This window comes from Mobula birostris, chromosome 4, assembly GCF_030028105.1.
Source record: "Mobula birostris isolate sMobBir1 chromosome 4, sMobBir1.hap1, whole genome shotgun sequence".
Lineage (NCBI taxonomy): Eukaryota > Metazoa > Chordata > Chondrichthyes > Myliobatiformes > Myliobatidae > Mobula > Mobula birostris.
The window spans coordinates 205,574,908-205,597,532 of record NC_092373.1 but is presented as its reverse complement, the minus strand read 5'-3'; the positions used below and the strand labels follow the sequence as shown (position 1 = coordinate 205,597,532).

At 42.2% G+C, this 22,625-nt stretch overlaps 1 protein-coding gene across 1 annotated transcript in view; it reads left to right on the top strand.

The window, feature by feature from the left end:
• znf638 (zinc finger protein 638) overlaps window positions 1–22,625 on the top strand; it is a 126,526-nt gene that overhangs the window by 71,766 nt on the left and 32,135 nt on the right. The window contains exons 14-17 of the mRNA XM_072257019.1: window positions 1,448–1,579; window positions 3,101–3,148; window positions 6,071–6,208; window positions 7,235–7,363. Coding sequence (XP_072113120.1) covers window positions 1,448–1,579; window positions 3,101–3,148; window positions 6,071–6,208; window positions 7,235–7,363 — 447 coding nt within the window. The remainder of the gene's footprint in view (window positions 1–1,447; window positions 1,580–3,100; window positions 3,149–6,070; window positions 6,209–7,234; window positions 7,364–22,625) is intronic.

Here is a 22,625-nt window from a genome sequence, read left to right as displayed (position 1 = left end):
AACAGAGGGATCTGGGAATGCAGATACAAAATTCCCTGAAAGTGGCGTCACAAGTAGACAGGGTCATAAAGAGAGCTTTTGGTACATTGGCCTTTATTAATCAGTGTTGAGTATCAGAGCTGGAATGTTATGATGAGGTTGTATAAGGCGTTGGTGAGGCCGACTCTGGAGTATTGTGTTCAGTTTTGGTCACCAAATTACAGGAAGGATATTAATAAGGTTGAAAGAGTGCAGAGAAGGTTTACAAGGATGTTGCCGGGACTTGAGAAACTCAGTTACAGAGAAAGGTTGAATAAGTTAGGACTTTATTCCCTGGAGCGTAGAACAATGAGGGGAGATTTGATAGAGGTATTTAAAATTATGATGGGTATAGATAGAGTGAGTGCAAGCAGGCTTTTTCCACTGAGGCAAGGGGAGAAAAAAACCAGAGGACATGGGTTAAGGGTGAAGGGGGAAAAGTTTAAAGGGAACATTAGAGAGGGCTTCTTCACACAGAGAGTGGTGGGAGTATGGAATGAGCTGCCTGACGAGGTGATAAATGCGGGTTCTTTTTTAACATTTAAGAATAAATTGGACAGATACGTGGATGGGAGGTGTATGGAGGGATATGGTCCGTGTGCAGGTCAGTGGGACTAGGCAGAAAATGGTTCGGCACAGCTGAGAAGGGCCAAAAGGCCTGTTTCTGTGCTGTAGTTTTTCTGTGGTTTCTATGGTTCAAAATAAATAGTGATTTGTAGGCTAGTATCTTGTCTGGCATATAGAACATTAATTTAATTGAAGAATGTCCAAGTTTCATTTATTCCAAGACAAAGTTAGCAGGACACACGAGAGCAGGGAGTTATAAACCTAAGCAGCCCAATTGGGGCAGAACAGCACATGCAGATATTTCATCTTTGGAGAGATTACACAAAATAAGCCAAAATTTAATACTTGTGTAAAACCCTTGAGGGAAGATCTGATGGTGGTGTTTAAGTGATAAAGCAATGGGGGAGATGAATTGAGAAAGCAGTTACAGAATTACAGAGACTTTTGAAAGAAAGAAAGCTAGATTAACTTTGTCACATGTACATGAACACATACCGTGAAATGAGTCGATTGCATCAATGACCAACGCAGTTCAAGGATGTGCTGGAGGCAGCTCTCAAGTATTGCACTGCTTCTGGCACCAACATAGCATACCCACAGCTAGCTACCCCTAGCCCCAACCGTACAGCTTTGGAATCTGAAGGAAACCAGAGCACCCAAAGGAAACCTACTTAGTCATGGGTAGAACTTACAAAGAACATTGGGAATTGAACCCCGGTTGGTGATCACTGACGCTATAAAGCCTTGCGCTAGCTGCTAAGCTTTCTTTCCTTCTAGTTACAGAAATATGGATACAATTTGAAACAATATTATGCTACATCACCAATTTCTTCTTACTAAAACATATTATTTTACTTGTAAGGCATACCTGGAAATGGCGTGCAAGAAAGCAGCTACAAAAATGGTAGAGTTCTACCGTCTTTCTACGATCAAGCTCGAAGGAAATGCTGTCAGTATGGAAATACTACATCAGTACGTGGATCTGAGTGACATGGTAAGAGAAGCAGACAGATTGTCCGTCAGTAGCTAACAGTGTTGTTAACTTCTTTGCTACTGAAATAGGTGTAGAATAAAGTGCAGATAAAATATCAACTGCTGACACATTGGTTTCATTTGTCCTCTTTTACGGAAGGGTGCAGATGACACTAAAGTAGAGGGTGTCATAGTGAAAGTGCTTATCAGAATTTACAAAGGGACCTTGTTCTGCTGGGTAAGTGGACTCAGGAATTGCAAATGAGGTCATGGGTAGACCAGATGGCTAAGAAGTCTTTGGTCACAGTGACCTTCATCAGTCAAGGAACTGAGTATAGATGCTAGTGTAGCCTCCTGGTGAGCCTCAGGCTCACTCAGCTCGCTTTCGTCTAGGGGGAGCAGCCTTCGGCCCTGCCATCAAGTTTGTGTGGATGCCGTGTGATGTACCCCACACCGCCAATTAACAGACAGCACACAATGTACGATTTACAGATTACACTTTATAGATCTTACTAGAACTATGTAATTAATAGAGATACAATATAAAAGGAAAGTAAAAGGTGCCAGACTTGTCGAAGTTCAACCACTTCATGCACAACCGTTGGAGCTCAATTAACGGAGTCTTCTTTCCACCATTCGATCCCCTCCGACCTCCTCGACCCGCTGCCTGGGACCAACCACGGTGGTCGACCAGGGCGCATCCAGCTCGTCCTTCCTCTTCTGTTCTCCTCCAGGAAAACCCTGGGCCTGGGACTCGCTCTTGGGTCCAATCCTCACCCAGCTTATAGCATTTCTCTCATCTCTCATCTGCGAAGAATAACATCTATCCCAATTGGTTAGCAAATGAATACAATTCCCGTTATCAGTAATTATAACCCAAACAAGCTGCTACAGAGAACATTACCTCATCAATTAACATTACGGAGAAGCCATTTTATTAGCCTTAGCAACTATGAAAGAAGAAACCCCTTACACTAGCAATGTACAAGACATTGGTGTGGCTACATTTGGAATATTGTGTTCAGCTTTGATCATCACTCTGCAGGAAAGATGCCATTAAGTTGGACGAGTTATGGGGAGAAATTGAGCAGGCTGAGAATTCAATCATTGAATCATAAGAGAACAAGTTGTAGTATAAAATCATGAGGGGTCTAGGTAAGGTGAAGACCCAGTCTTCCCAGTACTGAGGAATCAAAAACTAGTGGGTGAGGTTTAATAGGAACCTGAGGGGCAACTTTTAAACCTCGAGGGAGGTCAGTATATGATACCTGGTACCAGAAGAGATTGAGGCTAGTACATGAATAGGAGAGTTTTAGAGGTACACGGGTCAAACATTAGCAAATGGAACAATATTAAGTGGATGTCTTGGTTGGCATGGACTGGCTGGGCCAAAGGGCCTCTTTCCTTTGATTATGATATTATTGGAAAAGATATATTTGCAATTTGAAAGTAGCAAATTGTTTAATAATAACTAAATCTGCGGCTTGTGCAATTTGATTACAGTTAGAGCATACTAAGAATCAATTATCTCTTCTGTCTTTAGGAGGTTATATTTAAGGATATGGTTGAAGAATCGGGGTTTAAACCAGATGTAAGTATCTTATTATGGATATTGTCAATGGGAAGGGATTGGCTGTTGAGATGTATGGTCCTTTACCTTGGTCACTATGGAAGATTCTCAGTGGATTTCGTGTTTCAGACCAAGGAACTAGAAATGAAAAGAAAATAACTTGGGTAAGTTATGTGCCTGATAATGAGGATGGTGTGGGATTGGCTGTGATCTACTCTACAGACTCAATCTTCCACTGGTCACTGCACATGAAACTTTGCCAGGAATCTGCTTGAGGTACTGGAATTGTGCTAAGACAGTAGCCCTGTTGAAATTGGTTTATTATTGTCCCATGTACTGAGTACTACAGCCTCAGATGACTAAAGTGCAGGTCGAAACTTTTTTAATGCCATCCATACAGATCATTTCATCACATCAGTGCATCGAGGTAGCACAAGGGCAAACAATAGCAGAATAGAGTGCTACATACAGTTCATACAGAGCAGATCATTACATTGTGAATTGAGGTAGAACAAGGTGAAACAAAGATGCAGAATAAAGTGTAACAAATACAAAGAACATGCTGTGCAGGCAGACGAAAAGGCGCAAAGCCGTGATGGGGGAAATTTTGAGGTCAAGAATCCATCTTATTGCACTAGGGGACCATTCAATAGTCTTATAACAGTGGAATAGAAGCTGCCCTTGAGTCTGGCGGTATGTGCTTTCAGACTTGTATATCTTCTCCCAGATGGGAAAGGGGAGAAGAGAGAATGTCCAGGGTGGGTGGGGCCTTTGATTATGCTGGCTGCTTTATCGAGGCAGCAAGAAGTATGACACTTGGAGGGAGGCTGGTTTCTGTGATGTGGAGACAGCTCAGCATAACTTCTTGCAGGTTCTTTATGATCTCGGGCAGCACAGCTGGCAGACCAAGCCAAGGTGCATTTCAATAGGATGTTTTCTGTGGAACATTGATAAGTTTTGGCGAGGGTCAAAGGAGACGTGCTAAGTTTTCTTTTTGCCTCCTGAAAATGTAGAAGTGTTACTGAGCTTTCTTGGCCATGGCAGCTATGTGTTTGGACTAGGGTAGGCTGTTTGTGTTGTTCACTCCCTGATACTAGAAGCTTTTAACCCCCGTTGCTGTTGTTGGCTGAAACAAAGATGGTGACGAATCGAGATACAGGAGGGAGATTAAAAATTTGGTTGAATGGTACCGCTGCAACAGCCTCTTCTCCCTCAACATCAGCAAAACGGGTCAGTAGCATTAAATTCTTCAGGATTGTCATATCACAGGACCTGTCCAGATCAAGTTTTTTGTCATCTGACTACATACATTCAACCAAATGAAACAGCATTGCTCCATGCCACAGCGCACCCATAAAACACATAACGCACACAGTAGATGAAACAGAATGTTACCAAAAGTAAGTTGTTAAATATAATTCAAAGTGAAGCTTAACACAAGTAATCAGTATACAGCTTGCTGTCCCAAGTGACGAAGCCTCAATAGTTGCAGGGTATTCATTAGTCTCAGAGCCTGAGAGAAGAAGCTGTTACCCAGTCTGACAGTCCTAGTCCTGATGCTCCTGTACCTGCTTCCTGACAGTAGTGGGTCAAAGAGATTGTAGGATGAGTCAACAATCCTTCGGGCCATTCATATGCAATGCTCCCAGTAAGTATCACAAATGGAGTGTGGGGGGCGACCCTGATGATCCTTTCGATGGTTTCATTATGCTCTGTAGGATTTTGTGGTCTTATGCCTTACAGCTTCTGTACAACATAGTGATGCAGCCAGACAGGACACTCTCAGTGGTGCTCCTGTATTAAGTTGCTACAATGGGATCAGGGAGCCGTGCACATTTCAATCTCAGAAAGTGCAGACACTGCTGAACTTTATTGATTAATGAGGAGGTGTTGTGGGTCCAGGTTAGATCAATCATCCATTAGGTGCAGACCAAGGATCTGTGCTCTTCACTCTGTCCACAGCAGAGCCATTGATATGCAATGGAGAGAGGCCAACTTGTGCCTTCCTGATGTCTACCCAATTATCTCTTTAGCTTTGTCCACATTGGGACTCTGTGTTGTTCCCACACCATTTGACAAGCCTCTCTCCTTCCTCTCTCTATGCCGACTCATTGTTGTCACTGATGAGACAACCACTGTGGTATCGTCAATGAACTTCACGATGCAGTTTAAGCTGGTTCTGGCAGAGCAGTCGTAATTCAGCAACGCGAACAGTAGCGGGCTGAGCACACAGCCCGAGGGAGAACTGCTCAGCATGATGGAGCTTGAGATGTTGCCAATTTGGACTGACTGGGGTCTTTTTGTCAAGAAGTCCAAGATCTAATTGTAAAGAGGGGCGTTGAGTCTCAGCACAGAGCAGTTTATCTACCAGCCTCTATCCTTAGAACTTTGCGTAGATTTGGCTTGTCATTTAAAACTTTGGCAAATTTTTATGGATGCACAGTATCCTAACTGGTTGCATCACAGTCTGGTATGGAAACAGCAATGCCCAAAAACAGAAAAATTTACAACCTATGGGCTCACTTTTAAGGACTCTGCAATTCATGCTGTCATTTTTTTTATTAAATATTTGCAATTTACCTTCTGTAACTGGTTGGTTGTCAGTCTTTGCTTGTGTATATTTTTCATAAATTCTATTGTATTTCTTTATTTTCCTTTAAATGCCTGCAAGAAAATGAATCTCAATGTAGTATATGGTAACATATACATACTTTGATAATAAATTTACTTTGAACTTTGAACTCCAACCCAGGTGGAAAACTTCAGTAGGTAGGCACCAAGACCTGACAGCCCTATTGCTTGAAATTGCCGGTGCAGCTGTATTGTGACTGCACAGGTGTTACTCGTCATTTCAGTTGTTACGATGTTGATTGCAGTGTTACTCGCCATCTCGATTGTTACCTTGTTTTTTTTTCCCTTGGTCTCCTCGTTCTCTTCACATAGGATGGGCGCAGTATATATGACCATTTAGTTCACGTAAGCAATCTACCCGAGGATGGCTATACTGAAGTTGACATCCTTTGGGTTGCTTTCCGATTTGGAAGAGTAAAAGCTTCAATGTTCTTGAAACCACACAACAAGGTAAATATTTATCAGGTTACAGTGTTTGTGGTGCATTTGTGTTTGTATGCTCCTTACTGGGAATTCTACAATGTGGAGAGGTCTCTTGGTTGTGTGGGCATACTAATGAGTCAGTGCTGCAGTAGGCTCTCTCATCCAGTACTGAGCCAATCGGGCTGACAGTATTCAAGGTGCTGTTTATTGATCAGTCAGCCCAACTCATTACCAGAGTTCGTTTGCCAAAATTTGCCTCGTGTTCTGTGCTGGCAGGCTGTGTAACCTTTTGATGCTTAATGTTACCTCTGTACCTGTAGCTTCTTGTGGGTCACAGTCAACACTTACATGATACCCGCCTGGGCTAATTTTTTTTGGTAAGTGATGTTAGTTTCATTGGGGATGTTCACATCAGGCAGTGGAAGTACTGAACGTACAGGCATCTTGATGGATGTAGAGTGCATCACATCCTGTGTGAAGTCAGCCAAGCTGCTGAGTTAGTTGGAGGATCTTTGTATGGGTGTCGTTTTGAAGATGTGTTGAGGATTGCAGTTTTGAGTGTCGTAAACTGAAAATTTCCTACTTTATCCTTATATGCAACAATGCTAGTAATTACTATTGGCAGAAATGTTGCCACGTCCATCTCCACTGAGTGTAGTCATATGGAGCACTACAGGCTCATTTACCTTTTCAGAAATTCTATATAGTTTTGTAACTACAAGAAAATTGTTCGAGCTTTCTTGGAGTTGAATCAAAGACCTTGTTCATGCGCCTGGTTTATGCTGGATGCTGATCACAGCCAGTGTAGGCATGTTGTAGCAACTGGTCTGTCGTGTGCTTGATAATAATCATGGTACCTGCTTGTGGACCTTACTGTCTGGCCAGAGCTGCTGCTCTATCCTTGGTTCAAGATAGCTCACTAGGATGACATAAAAAGAATGAGGAGCTCATGTTGTGCTGTGGTGTATTTCGAGGCTTAGAAGTAATGCTTAAGGTCAGATTTGCCTTTGGTCAACACAGTCTAACAATTGTTGTATGTTATGATTGCTATAGGCTCTTCTACACTTGGAGAATGCGAATGCTGCCACATCCATGTGCAGCTTTTTCAGAGAAATTCCGCATGACTTCCATGGAAAAACTCTGGAATTTTCTTTGTCTCCTCATGCAGGAATTCTGCCAGAGGTACGTGGTCAAGGTGTTCATCAAATGTAGTCCATAAAAGTCCCAGAGAGTGCTTGGACTTTATTTTCTTGGAGTTGTGTGAAGAACATTGAAGTGCAGGAGTTGTGAAATTGGTGGGATTTAAGTAGGATAACGGAATTGCATTCTGAGAGTGTTTTGGAGGACAGGCCTTTAATATATTAGAGTGTGGACTTTCCTGGGTGTGTGAGCTGCTGCTGTGCGAGACATGCTGGTTGACATGATGGTGACCAACTTTTTGGAATCTCCATTCTAGGTGTTTTGTATCGTGTACACTGTATCCATTGCCAAAGTAAGCTGCTTCTAAGTTAGAGGCTTTTTATGGTTGTTCCCTGGTGTGGTGATTTTTCATGTCTAACTTGTCATACATGCAAAATTCTGTGCTGTTTACTAAGCAAGCATCTGACAGTGTTGCACTTTTGTCTTTGACAAGGTAAATGTGGATGTTCTGCTGATCTGAGGTGTCAGTTGGGCAGTCCAATTGGGTGGTTGTGGGGAAGAATGTATGTCTGAAAGTGATTCTTGAGGAAACTTCCATTCCTTAAGAGTTGAGATGTTATTCTTCCTTCACGATGAGAATTGGGCATCTTGTAAACTAGACTCCTTTTTAGACTCTGAAGGCTTACCAGTTGATAGTTCTGTAAGTATAGCTTTCCATTTCTATACCACTTTGGTCACAGCCAGTAAGACTCTGACATTCTGAATTTGTTATCTTTATTGCAGCTTGACTTCACCACCGACAGTCCAACTGGGTTTCGGTTTGATTTTCGTCCAGTTCTACAACTCTGATTGGACAACCCTCAAAGAAATGCTCTGCATGGTCCAAATTCAGAACCGAGTGTAGAACCTAGCTCAGGGGGTGGCACACAGTCAGTCAACGAGGAGCCAAATCCTTGGTGGGAACGCACTAGAAATTCAACGCAGTTCATGCCACTTCTCCATGCTAAGCAAACATCTCAGATTGCATCAGGGGTTTTGGAGAAGTCCACATTTGAGACAATTTTGTCTGGCGCAAGGGCAAAATGGTCGTCTGAGCTCCTTCATTGGGCTGGTGGGCCTCTGAAGGGTTCTCTTGACGACAGCAACAGCTGGAAACCATTGATACATCGAGATTCCGCTCTGGAATGTCATAGTCTCTTGCCCTTGGCCTTTTGTCTTCCACTGAGTCTGGAACACCAGAACCGCCTCCGGTTCCACATTGGCATTCCTGACATCCCCACTGTTTTTGCTCCTGAGATTGATCAATCAATATTTGATCTCCTTGTCTCAAAGGGTGTGATTTCCACCAAGCAGGAGCTAGACAAGTTGTTAGGAATAATAGAAGCAACCCGGTGCATTCAGATGAGGGTGACAGAAAGTGTAAGCCCCCTCATCTTAGCTGCACAGAATTTTGAGCTGGATAAGTTGAAGGGTGATTTTGGTTCCCTTTCACCTCACCAGCTGAAGGAGAAGCTGTTCTCCATTATCTCTGCATGTCGCCTGGCAGTGGTTTTAACTGGGCAAACCCATGCTTTTCTTTCTGAGTTGCGATCTGATAGGCTGTTGCGGGCAACTGGCATGACAAAAATCGCTCCCAATCCTTTGGACTTCCCCAATCTGTCCTCTGTAGATTTGTTAGGGGCACATTTTTTGGATGACCTGACATGCCACATGTTGGCAGCAAAGCAAAAGCAGCACAAGCCAGAAGCTGCAGAGACTTTGTGCTCGTACATGCCGAGGCCAGAGAAAAGGAAATCACCACTCACAGAAGCATGGCCCCGGTTTAGGACTTGTGGTAAGCCCCTTCCATCAAACTTGTGAATGTCCTGACACTTTGACAGTTGACTCCATTTTAATTCCTTTCCCTATCTTTTTGCAAAAGAAACTCCTCTCAGTTCTCAGTGAAAGTTATTGGAGTAGGTAGCTCTCTGTGGTAAGCACAGTCCTTGACAGGTCTTGTGAACTATTGGCTCAAAGCTTTCAAATTTATGTCTGAAAATTTCAAAGTATACATGTCATTATATGCTATTTTCTTGCAGTCTCACAGGTACTGATGACACCAGGAAGGGCATTCTTAGCTTTTTTCCAGTTACAAGAGCTCCTTGCTATAGGAAGGATGTGGAAGCTTTAGAGAGGGTGCAGAGGAGATTTAGCAGGATGCTGCCTGGATTAGAGAGCATGTCTTGTGAGGATAGGTTGAGTGAGCTAGGGCTTTTATCCTTGGAACAAAGGAGGCTGAGAGATGAGTGGATAGAGGCATACAGAATGATAGGAGTAATAGATAAAGTGGATAGCCAGAGACTTCCCAGGATGCAAATGGCTAATATGATGTAATACAAATATAATTTGTACTAATACTCGTATAATTTATACTAATATAATTTTGAGGTGATTGGAGCAAAATATAGGAGGGATATCAGAGATATGGGGTTTTTTTTACACAAAAAGTGTTAAGCTGTTAGAGTGGCCTGCCAGGGGTAGTGGAAGAGGCAGATACATTAGGAACATTTAAGAAACTTTTAGATAGATAGATAGAAAAATGGGCTATTTAGTAAGGAAGAGTTGGATTGATCTTGCAGTAGGTTAAAAGGTGGGCACAACATTGTCAAAGGGTCTGTACTGTGCTGTAGTGTTCTGATATATTTTCAATGTAGAATCTTAGAAGTGAGTATTAGTGTCATAGAACACTACAGCACAGAAACAGGTAATCTTGACCCATCTAGTCCATGACAAACTAATTGTATTTGGCCACTGGAAGGTAATTTATCATTGATGGCAACTTGTAACATTATCTTTTGGACTTTGAGCTGAGTTTCTACAAAAATATCTGTGGCTCTATTGATGTTTAGATTTTAATTTTTTTTTGTTTAATTTTAAGAATTGGGTGCTAGAGTGAACTTGTATACATTTTTTTCATTCTGACTTCATTAGAGCACCAAGAGTGGTCTAAATTATGTCACTGTCATTTTCTTCACCCAGGGAATTGCTGTTATTAATTTCACATCTAGGGCTGGACGACTGTTTAAATTTAATCCAATGTCTCACTGGATGATGATTAATTTCACCCAATATGATGTGGTCTAGGAGTTTACTTTTTGAAAGAGGAGCTCAATCTTATAATTGGAAAGCACAGGGTAGCAAAATAGTCCAAATTTCTGCTCCATCCCTATAAATATATAATATTCAGGCATTTTGAACATGATTATTAAATCTGCTTCTAAGCCCCACTCCACCCCAACATACTTGCACTCCAGGTTACAATAGCAACTGAATTTAAATAAAATGTTTCTCTCCATCACCAGTGTTGGATGCTGATGTTTTTGATTCAAGGTTCTCTTGGAAGTCAAGAATGAGGCATCAAACCTGTCGCTCACGGTCATTTACTAAGTGCTAAGAGAACAAAGGAAGAGAAAGGAGAGTAGTGAAAGAGAAGGCAATGATGGGGAAGGGGAACAAAGAAAGTCTGACCCACTTGTTCTGGCCTCTTATACCAGTTAATCAGATAGCCCAGATTCAAATAATAGAATCCCCAAGAATCTTCCAGAATACAGAACTGTAACCGCAAGGAAACATTGAACACATGCATATACATAGGTAATAATATAAAAATACAAACAGACATAAGAAAGTTAAGCCATAAAGAAATAACAAGTATACTGCAGTCTAATCTAACACCTGCTTTTGATAGTGCTCACTCTGTCCTTTAGTAATGGATCCACGTGCTCTCTGAAATGGCCTTTGCCTCAGCCACTATGGAAAAGTATTCCGTCCTAACCAAATTTTTAATTTCTGCGAAGCCTATCTTCCTCCGATTTATGGAGATTCCACATTTGATTTTTTTTTTTTGCCATTGACTCTCCCACTCAGATGAAGTGCTCTTTTCCCAACCACAGTATCAAAACACTTCGTAATTCAACAGCAATTAATATTATTCTTTCTTGGACATCTCCGTTTTGACACAAGTACCTCCAGCTCCTCCCTTGCACTGTAAATATAATTCAGTTTGCTTACTATTGGCACATGTACTGAGGTTTGTGTTGCATACCATCCATATAGGCATTGGTCAGACCACACTTGGAAAAGATAGAAACATAGAAAACCTACAGCACAATACAAGCCCTTCAGCCCACAAAGCTGTACCGAATATGTCCTTACCGTAGAAGTTACCTAGGGTTACCTATAGCCCCCTATTTTTGTAAGCTCCATGTACCTATTCAGGAGCCTCTTAAAAGACCCTATCGAATCTGCCTCCACTACCATCGCTGGCAGCCCATTCCATGCACTCACCACTCTGCGCAAAAAACTTAAACCTCTGACATCTCCTCTGTACCTACTTCCAAACACCTTAAAACTGTGCCCTCTTGTGCTAGCCATTTCAGCCCTGGGAAAAAGCTTCTGATTATACCCACGATCAATGCCTCTCATCATCTTATACACCTCTATCAGGTCAGCTGTTATCCTCCATCTCTCCAAGAAGAAAAGGCCAAGTTCACGCAACCTATTCTCATAAGGCATGCTTCCCAATCCAGGCAACATCCTTGTAAATCTCCTCTGCACCCTTCCTATAGTGAGGCGACCAGAACTGTGTGCTAGCATTGGAGAGAGTCCAAAAAAGGTTCGCGAGAATAATTCCAGGAATGAAGAGGTTAACATATGAGGAGAGTTTGAAGGCTCTGGGCCTCTAGGTGCTGGAGTTTAGAAGAATGATGGGGGAATTGAAACCAATGGAATATAGGTCTCAATAGAATGACATGGAAAGGACGTTCACCCATTATGAGGGAGTCTAGGACCAGAAGGCACTGCCTCAGAATACAAGGGCATCTCTTTAGAACACAGATGAGGAGGAATTTCTTTAGCCAGAGGGTAGTAAATCTGTAGAATTCATTGCCACAGAAGGCTGGGGGCCAAGTCATTGAGTATATTTAAAGCAAAGAGTGATAGGTTCTTGATTAAGCAGGGCGTCAAAGGTTACTAGACTTGAACTAGGGGACATTGCCTCAAGATTCAGGGGAGAAGATTTAGGACGGAGATGAGGAGGAACTGTTTTTCCCAGAGAGTAGTGAATCTGCGGAATTCTCTGCCCAGAAAAGCAGTTGAGGCTTCTTCACTAAATATATTTAAGATACAGTTAGATAGATTTTTACACAGGGGAATTAAGGGTTATGTGGAAAAGGCAGGTACATGGAGCTGAGTTTACAGACTGATAAGCCATGATCTTACTGAATGGCAGGGCAGGCTCGATAGGCCAGATGGCCTACTCTTGCTCCTATTTTTTATGTTACGGGTAGTAGATAAGATAATAAAGTTGAGAGGGATAATAACAGAGCCATGGAATGGCAGAGAAGCTTGATGGGCTGAATGGCTTAATTCTGCTCCTATATCTTATGAACTTACAGATCATTTCATCACCCCAGTGCATTGAGATGATACAAGGATAAACAGTAACAAATTGGGATGGTGTTTGAGAGAAACTGCAGTGCAGGTAGGCAAGATGAGGACTCCACTGTATCACACTAGACCAGTCAAGGGCTCCAGCCTCAACCAAGGAAGTCTACACAATGGTTTCATTGTGAAAAGGTTTCCAAAGTTGTCATGTCTGCACTTGGGGGTATCCATTGTTTTTTTGGTTACTTTATTCTTTGGTGGTGCTTGTAAAACCCCAGAATTATCAATAGTTTTGGTTCGTTTTGATTTCTCATACACTTGGTTCTGTAGCAATGATTCTCCCACATCCTTGTGTTCTCAACAGTTGACAAACATGGACAATAGACCTAACTGCTATGCTCTCATTTCACTGAAGCATTTCCACCATATCTTTCAAGATCAAAAGTAACAGCATTATTCTGATGCAAAGCTCTAAATATTGAGCAGTCAATTTTATTATTGCTGACTTGTATCCTGTGAGATCTATTGTAGCACAGGTACTGTGTAAAATGGTAAGAAATTAATGTTAGTAACAAATAGTGCAAGAATCAGGAATAATTCAGTAGTATCTTCCCTGACTGGCATTATCTTGTTCTGTCCAGTTCTGAAGTTATTTACCAGCAAATCAAATGGGATGTTAAGAATACAAAACATTACAGATGCTGGATAGCTGAAAAAATGCACTCTGCAAATACTTAGTGGGTCTTGAAGAAAATAGAGTTAATGCTTCAGTGCTGATGTCAGGAACTCTGGAAGTTTTTATCATCTTTCCTATTTCCCTTCCCTTTGCCAGAGGTAGTGAAACCATTTCAGGCGAGAAGGGCCTTTATTTAGTTGATTATACACAACTGTTGCAGAGTCAGAGTGGGGTTTGTAGTTAGTGGATGTACTGCTGTAGATCTTTGGTGCTTGCGAGATTTAGTGGTTTTCAATTGTGTATTGTAGTGTTTGAAAACTGATTTTAAACTACAAGAATGTGATGGTGCAGTGAGATGCGAACTTGGGTCAAACCCAAGACGTGACTAGAAGGGTGAAAGTTCTTTAGTGTGCTGGCTGTACTTATTCTGTTCTCAGGCAGTATCAGTCTAGTTTATTATAGAGCAGGTCCCACCCCTTTTTGGTGTATTAACTTTGGAATGTGGATGTTAGAAACCTGAGGAATGACATGCACAAATCAGGTTGCCAAAAGCTGGACCCTGTATCTTGCCCATTTTATTGACTGTACAGGACCATGAAGAGGGTGTTCACTCTGCATCTTTCCCCAAGTTGAATCTGTCCTGGATTTGTTTGGAACTTGTTGGAACAGAGCTCTGTTCTGTATCAGTTAAGTTTATTCTCTGCTGACACTTGCCTGAACTGAAAAATCTTTGGTAACTCAGTACCTAAAGTCCCTCAGTATTTGTTAAAGACTGACAATTGTAAAACCCACAACTTTGCAGAAATTTTGACAGAAATCTATCTTTACCTCCATAACTTTTTGCCTGGAAGAGTTTCAACACAAGTGGATATGTTAAGAAAATAATTCTATTCATTGTGAGTTACTATCCCACTTACAGGCTCTAGTAATTGTTGTTAGTGTGTCTGCATCTCATAACTTCACCATAGAGCTGCTTCATTAGGTTATATTGTAAGGGAAAAGCTCATATGGCATTAGCTTACATGAAAACCTGCTCATGTGCCTTGTTTGCATTTTCTCTTCTTCCATTAAAACCTGCATTTATCACACCGGAGAGTCCCAAGGTTCTTCTGAACAAGCCGCTGACCTCACAAGATCTCTGCCCTTTGAGCCGGTGCTTCTGAGGAGGAGCTGGAATGTGAATTGAATTGTTAGATTTTTGGGACCAATGCCTCTCTGCAACCCTGACTGAGTGGATGAAAGTCTCCTCTCTCTGGTTGGAATGGTCTGAAAGCAATCCCAAGCATTCTCATTCCAGGTTCCAGGTGTGTCCATGGGCCACTCTGTTCCAGAGTGGGGCAGTCTCTAAAGCAGCTGGTTGCACTCAGTGCTTGCTTGCGTTGGGGCAGAGTGAAGGGAGCTTTACTCTGTGTCTGACCACCTGATGACTAGCCTGGAAGTACTTGATGTTGACACAAGATGCTGAGAAGAATGGGCTGCCTTTGCAGGCTGAGTAGCACTGGCATGGCTATGGTTGCCGAGGTGTCAACATCCTTCAACATTGTAGAGAAAACGGGGTTCTCACGCATATATTTCTATGGTAAACCTCTTCTCCTGGAATGCAGTGTTGAGCAAAGTTCCTTCCCTCAGTCATCTGTCTGTGTTTTCCTTTCCTCAGGGAGAAAGGCTCGTAGATGAGGCTCTTACAGCAGTGAAGATGGGAACTCGCAAAACCATATACGTTCTCTGACGAACCAGAGCTCAGCAAAAGAACACTGTGCTCAAGTTGTTTTATGATCTGTCCTCTATCCTGTCAAGTAAACAGGGCTCTTAATAGTTAGTGCAGTCAGTGCTCTACACACCAAAAGACAACAGTGTTAACTTGTGAGCTTGCGTTCTTTTGAATTGATAGGCTGATTAGTCCCTTATAATTGCAGCACTAATTGTTTCTTGTCAGTTGACAATGTGCATTATGGGTATGCTGCTGCTTTTCAGAATTTGCATTAATGTACATTTTAGTTCCAAATGGTTCAAAAACAAACAACCACCTTAGACAATGGTTGCTCTAATTCGTCTTGCTTTCACTGCACTTTGCTTTGTCTAACTTGGTGGCCTTTCTGGACTTTATGATGGTCTTACTGAGCATGTATGTGGTGACGATCAGTCTTACTGCTTGTACGCTAGGTGAAATTTTCGTTTGTGTTTGGCATCATTGGCAAGGCCATGTTAGGTGTGGGGATAACGATGCTCTAAAGATAACCAAGATGGTGCTGGGTAGCAATACCAGATTCCTCTCAACAATGATTTGAGATTGTTTAATGTCCTTTCCTGTACGTGTGAAAGAACAGAATAATTGTTACTACTGATCTGATGCAGCACCAAAGAAACCACAAATGCTAAAGAATATCATTTTAAAAAACACAATAAATACAAATACATGAGATAGCTTATATACTTGGATTTACTGTATGTCCATAAAGTGACGCTAGACACAGGAGTATCTGTACATAAGGTGACTGATGGGAATGATAAAGTAGTGGTTGAGTTAGTGGGTGGAGGTGTTGGTCAGCCTTACTATTTGGGGAAAGTAATTTCCTAGTAAGTTATTTGGAGTTTTGAGTCTGGTGGTCCTGGCATGGATATTACAGTTTGTCTCACTCCAGGCCGTGAGCAGGGTGGGTGGGATACTTCATGATGTTATTGGCACCTTTCTCTAAATGTGTTCTTGTTGGCAGATAGGCTGGTGCCAGTGTTGCATTGAGCAGTTTTGACTTCCTGTTGTAGAGCCTACCTATTCACCACGGTGCAGTTAACATATCCTGCAGCTTGTTAGGATGCTCTTCACTGCGCATCTTTCGAATGCTAACTAAGGTAGTGTGAGCCCGGCTGGATGATAATACTAGGTTCCTGTAGCAATGGACCTCGACTTTTGCAGCATATTTACACCCTTCAGGATGGTAAGGAATTCAGTTTCACAACCTTCCATGATGAGATTATGAACAGGAGGCCCTTTGACTTGTTCATTCAGTGGCATAGTTGCAATATTCATAACAACACCTTTTTCCCCTGGAGCCTTGTAGAGGTTTATAAAGTCACAAGGGGCATAGACAGGGCGAATGGTCAAAGGAGGGAAACCTAAAACTAGAAGGCACAGTTCCGGTGTGAGAGGTAACAAAGGACAATGGATCTGTAGAAGGAGCTGCCAGGAGAAGTGATAGAGGAGAGTACAGTTATATGATTTAAAAAGACGATTAGGTAACTACATTGGATAGAAAAGGTTTAGAGGGTTTCAGGTTAATGCAGGTGAGTTAGTTGGCATGGGTGGATAAGGCTGAAGAGCCTGTTTACATACTGGTTAACTCTGTAGCTGTTGGGTATCAATAAATCTCCTACCTTTGTTGGGTCTCTACTACTCAGTTATTTGCGTTGGGTCAGGATTACCTAAAAAGCCATGAAGAAAATATAATTGCTTTCATCACTCTGCTCTTTAATATTTGCCACATAACTCATCCAATGCAAGTGCTGCTCGTCACGTTGCCCAATATCGGGCTAAGTACACAGGAGCTCTTGGGGTTATGAAAGGCACTATATAAGTGCAGCCCTTCATCCTTTCGCACAGCATCACAATTCAGACCTGCAATAACTTGTTCTACAAAAAAGTAAAATTTGATAAAATTTCACCAACTCCAGATAGGTTTGTTAAGAAAGTGGATGGTGTGTTGGTAACGGAGTTCCAGAGTGAGAGGTAATTTTTTTACTTGCAGTGTTTTTACATAGATGTTATCATACTCTGACCAGGTTGATTTTTTTCTTAGGGAAAAATTATCTGGTGGAGGCAGTGTGGTTAATGTAGTCTAGGTTTTTGACAGGATCCCACAGTGGATACTGATGCAAAAGGTTTGAGCTCATCAGCTGCTGAACAAAGTGGCGAATTGGACCTGAAGGCAGAGGCTGATAGTGGAGTATTGTTTTTCTGTTTGGAAGCCAGTGGTATGCCAACAGGATTAATGCTGGGATCCTTGCTGCTTTTAAACATATTAATGGTTTACATGTGAATACTGGTGATATGATTACCAGATTCGCAGTTGACACAACATTGGTACTGTTGCTGATACTGAGGAGGATAGATTTCAGCTACAGGGATTCGTTGAGATGGTAAGAGGCACAGAGCAACGGCTGTGTCAATGAAGAGCTGAAGACAGTATGCACGTTACTGCTCTTCATTACGCAGGAATAGAATAGAAAAGCAGCAGAATTGAAGTCCAGCCTGATAAAATGTTTATATGGCCAAGGCTGGAGTACTGAAAAGAGTTCTGGTTGCCCTACCCACTATAGGAAGTGATTGTTCTGAAATGGCTACAGAGGTTATATAGTAAGATGTCTGGAGTGGAGCATTTTTGTAATGTTTGTTCCCCTTAGATTGGAGGCGGCTGATCACTCAGCTGCAGAATGCTAACTTCAAAGTAAACTTATTACTAAAGTGACCATATTGCAATATACTACCCTGAGATTCATTTTCTTGTGGACATTCACAGTAGAACAGAGACATATAAAAATGAAAATCTACACACAAAGACTAACAAAGTGCAAAAGAAGACAAGCTGTAAATAAAAATGTCAGTAAATAATACTGGAGACATGAGTTGTAGTAGAATCCTTGAAAGTGAGTCCGTAGGTTGCAGAATTAGTTCTGCATTGAAGTCGGTGAAGTTACACATTGGTTCAGTAGCCTGACGCTCCTGTGATATAGATTGAAGCTTTTCCCACGACTGAGAGGTCTAAAACCAGATGGCACAGATTAAAAGTAATTGGTGGGATATTCCAATTGGATCTGTGGAAGAACTCTTTCCCTTAGAAGGTAGTTTGAGTTTCAAATGTACAGTGGACTTTCTGAGTGGTAGATGGATGTAGATACTCTTACAACATTTAAGAAGAATGTTGGTGAACACTTGAATAACCAAGGCTATGAGCCAAGTGTAGGAGGATGGGATTGACAATGTGAACTTAATGGGCCAAGTGGCCTGTTTCTGTGCCCTGGGACTCTTGTGAGAAAGATCTTGAAACTGGATGGTATCTAATGAAGTGAGGCATAATCAGACCTGGTTCTGGTATGGGTGGTGAGGTCTGAGTTGTGTGGACCTGAAATGATTGTTGATGCTGAGCAATAGTAATGATAGAGCGACAAGATGTCGTGTTAACTGGTGTTTCTAACTCATCTGATTTCCTTGAAACGATGAACCTCGTTATTAATTTGGTATGTGTACAGAACTTCCGGTGTTCAGCTGAACAGGTGGCAGAGCTCCAGTTCACCTGAATGGTGGAGTATCAGCTCGGTGATTGTGGCACCCGCTGTAAAGAAAACTGTTGTGTTTCAGTATGTTCTGTTTTGTCAGATTTTCTGTTTGATCTTTTCTGTTCTCCTGGAGATGGAATACAGTTGCCTGGCGATGTGATTTATCCACCTGGCTGGTAGAACAGGGTTTGAATGCTGGGCAGCTGAGGGTCACCCACCTCCTGGTCGAATAGCCTTTATTGTGAGCACAATATTGCTGGAGTTCAGGCTGATCTTGTTTCTCAGCAAAATTCACTCCATTCACTGCAAAATTCACGCCACAGTTGATCACCATTGCAGTTATTGAGATCAGTTTGCTTTTAGGTTTCAGCTACACTCAGTGGTTACTTCATAAGGTACCTCATGGATCTAATAAAGTGGCCACTGAGTATATGTTCATGGTCTTCTGCTGCTGTAAGCCATCCATTTCAAGGTTGGAGGTGTTGTGCGTTCAGAGATGCTCTTCTGCACACCACTGTTTTAACATGTGATAATTTGACTTATTGTCACCTTCCTGACAGTTTGAACCAGTCTGGCTATTCTCCTCTGACCTCTCAGACTAACAAAGCATTTTCACCCACAGAACAGCTGCTCACTGGGTGCTTTTTGTTTTACTCCCCATTCTCTGTGAACTCCAGAGCAGGGGTTCACAACCTGGGATCCACAGACTCCATACCTAGTGGTATTGGTCCATTGCATAAAAAGGTTGTGAACCCAGTCTCCATTTTCTCTCTCATGAATGAGTTTTTGCCCACAGAGCTGCTGCTCATTATATATTTTTTTGTTTTTACACACCACTCTCTGTAAACTAGAGACTGTTGTGTGTGAAAATTCCAGGAGATCAGCTGTTTTTGAGATACTCAAGCCAGTCCGTCTGGTATCAGCAATCAGATGGGGTGGTCAAAGTCACTTAGATCACATTTCTTCCCCATTCTGATGTTTGGTCTGAACAACAACTGAACCTCTTGACCATGTCTGTATGCTTTTATGCATTGAGTTGCTGCCACATGAATGGCTGATTAGATATTTGTATTAGCGAGCAAGTGTAGCTAACAAAGTGGTCACTGAGTGTATATTCCCATTATATGTTTAATTTAGACCCCTTCGTGCATCTTTAATTCTTTATTCAGACCATCTGTCAGTATAAAGTGAAATCTCGCATTGATTTTATTGTTAGAAAGAGAAGCACTTTTCCTCGTTAATCAGAGGCAGATGGGGTATGGATTCAAGTTGACAGTAATTTGTTCATTCCTCCTTCTGCACCCCGTTGCATTAATGACACAACTAAATTTAAGGTGTGACGTTTGAAAAATATGAATGTGAGACTTTAAACCTAGACTCGTATTAATGTTGGTTTGCAGCAATAACTTCATCGCAAAGCACCTGCCTAATCCAGTGGGAGGTGTTACCCTCTCCACGAACTGCTTGTGTTCTTTTTAAAGGCACTGCATTGTAGAACTGTAGTATCACTACATTATAGAACACACATAATTAGAACTGTGCAGTTCACTCGCAGTTTTGCCCCAAGATTTTGCATACCTATTTGAGGCAACGGTGCTGTAGTGGGTAGGAGCATCACGATTAAAGACGTAAACACAAGAGATTCTTCAGATGCTGGAAATCCAGAGTAACATGCACAAAAAGCTGGAGGAGCTCAGCGGCTCAGGCAGCATCTGGAGGTGAATAAGCAAGTCGAAGTTGCGGGCATTTACCCTTCTTAAAATTCTGGTTTAATATCACTAACATAAGATGAAGGGTCTCGGCCCAAAGCATTGACTGTTTATTCCTCTTCATAGATGTTGTCTGACCTGCTGGTTCCATCAGCATATTTTGTGTGTGTGTTACAGAAGGAACATATCATTTGATGCAGTTCATCCTTTGGCCATCAAGCAACGTTGGGACAGTACATCAGCTGATCTCATGTTTCTGGTTATAAGCAAATAAGAGCTGATTCAAAACTGACCTAAGAAGACGTCCATTGTGCGATATAGTTGTCTGACTCGTGTCGTTCCTCCTCAAGCATTAGTCACAGTTGAATGGCAGTACTCGGTTCAATGACCATGGGTGAGCTGCAGTGTGACGTTTATGTAGCGATTCAGCATGGAATAGGCCTTTTTAGCCCTTTGAGCCATACCACCCAGCAACTCACTGATTTAACTTTAGACTATTCATGGGTCAATTGCAGGAGGAAACTGGAGCACCCAGAAGAAATCGATGCACACATGGGAAGGAACATATAAACGTGCTTACAGAGGACACTGAAACTGAACTTCGATGCCCCACGCTGTAATGGCATCACATTTGTTTTCAGTTCCTCTGGCTGCAGATACAATGTGGAGATCTCACAGTTACTCTGAACATCATGAGCATGTTAATGATGCCCTGTGTGTCTCAACTGCTTCGGTCTATGCTCTTTTTAAAGAGTGCGGAAGAGATTCACAACAGGCCTGCACTGATACTTGTATGATGCATTGGAGCAACAATTACTGTGGGGTTCTATAGGCTAGACTGGAGGCTGAGGCAACCTTGTGGTGCAAGTCGGGTGGTTTTGGCATCCATCGTACCACCTGCCTTCCTCCCAAGTAATAACGGACTATTCCCTTTCTGGTGTCAATGATATAAAACCAGTTGTGTAAAAAAAAAGCAGAATATATTGAGGTAAAGCCACTGTCCTGTCTGTGTCTCATCATTTTAGACACCTCGATCATATGACCACTCAGCCTACTCTGCTGCAAGAAAAGAATGAGGTTTAATATCACTGACATGTTGTGAAATTTGTTCTGTGGCAGCGGTACATTGCAATATAATAATAAAAATATATAAATTACAAGAAGAAATATGTCTTAAAAATAAATAGTGCCAAAAGAGGGCAAAAATAAGGGGAGAAAGTGAGATAGTGTACTTGGGTCCTTTGTCCATTCAGAAATCTGGTGACGGGGAAGACGCTCTTCCTGAAATGCTGAGTGAGTATGTTCAGGCTCCTGTAACCCCACCTTGATGGTAGCAATGAAAAGAAGGCATGTCCTCGATGATGGATGCCATCATTCTGAGGCATCACTTTTTGAAGGTTCTTAATACTGGGGTGGCCAGTGCCCATGGTGGAGCAGGTAAAGTTTACAACTTTCAGCAGCTTTTTCCAGTCATGTCTAGTGGTCCCTCCATACCAGGCGGTGATACAACCAGTTAAATTGCTCTCACGATACCTCTGTAGGCATTCAAGAGAGTCTTTGGTGACATACCAAGTACCCTTCAGCTCCCATTGAAATATCACTGTCATGCAGCTGTATCATGGGCTCAGGATAGTTCTTCAGGGATGTTGAAGCCCAGGAACTGCTCACCCTTTCCACCTCTGATCCCTCGATGAGGACAGGTGCGTGTTTCCTCGACTTCTTCCTGAAGTCCACAATCAATTCCTTGGTCTTATGATGAGTACGTGATCGATGTTGCGACTCCACTCAGCCAGCTGATCTATCTCGTTCCCGTACGCCGTCTTGTCACCATCTGAAATTACAGATGATTGAGCTGTGCCTAACCACACAGTTGTGGATGTATGGAGAGTAGAGCAGTGGGTGGGCTAAGCACACGTCCTTGAGGTCCACCAGTGTTGATTGTCAGCGAAGAGATGTTATTTCCAATCCACACTGGTGTGGTCTCCCGGTGAGGAAGTCAAGGATTGTGTTGCAGAGGCCCAAGTTTTGGAATTAGTTGATTATAACTAATGGTATGATTGTGTTTAGCACTGAGCTGTAATTGATAAACAGCAGCCTGTCGTAGATACGACTATTATCCAAGTGATCCAAGGCAGAACTGAGAACCAGTGTGATTGGATCTGCTGTTTTGGCGATAGGCAAATTGAAGCAGGTCCAGGTCCTTGATTGGGCAGGAGTTGATTCT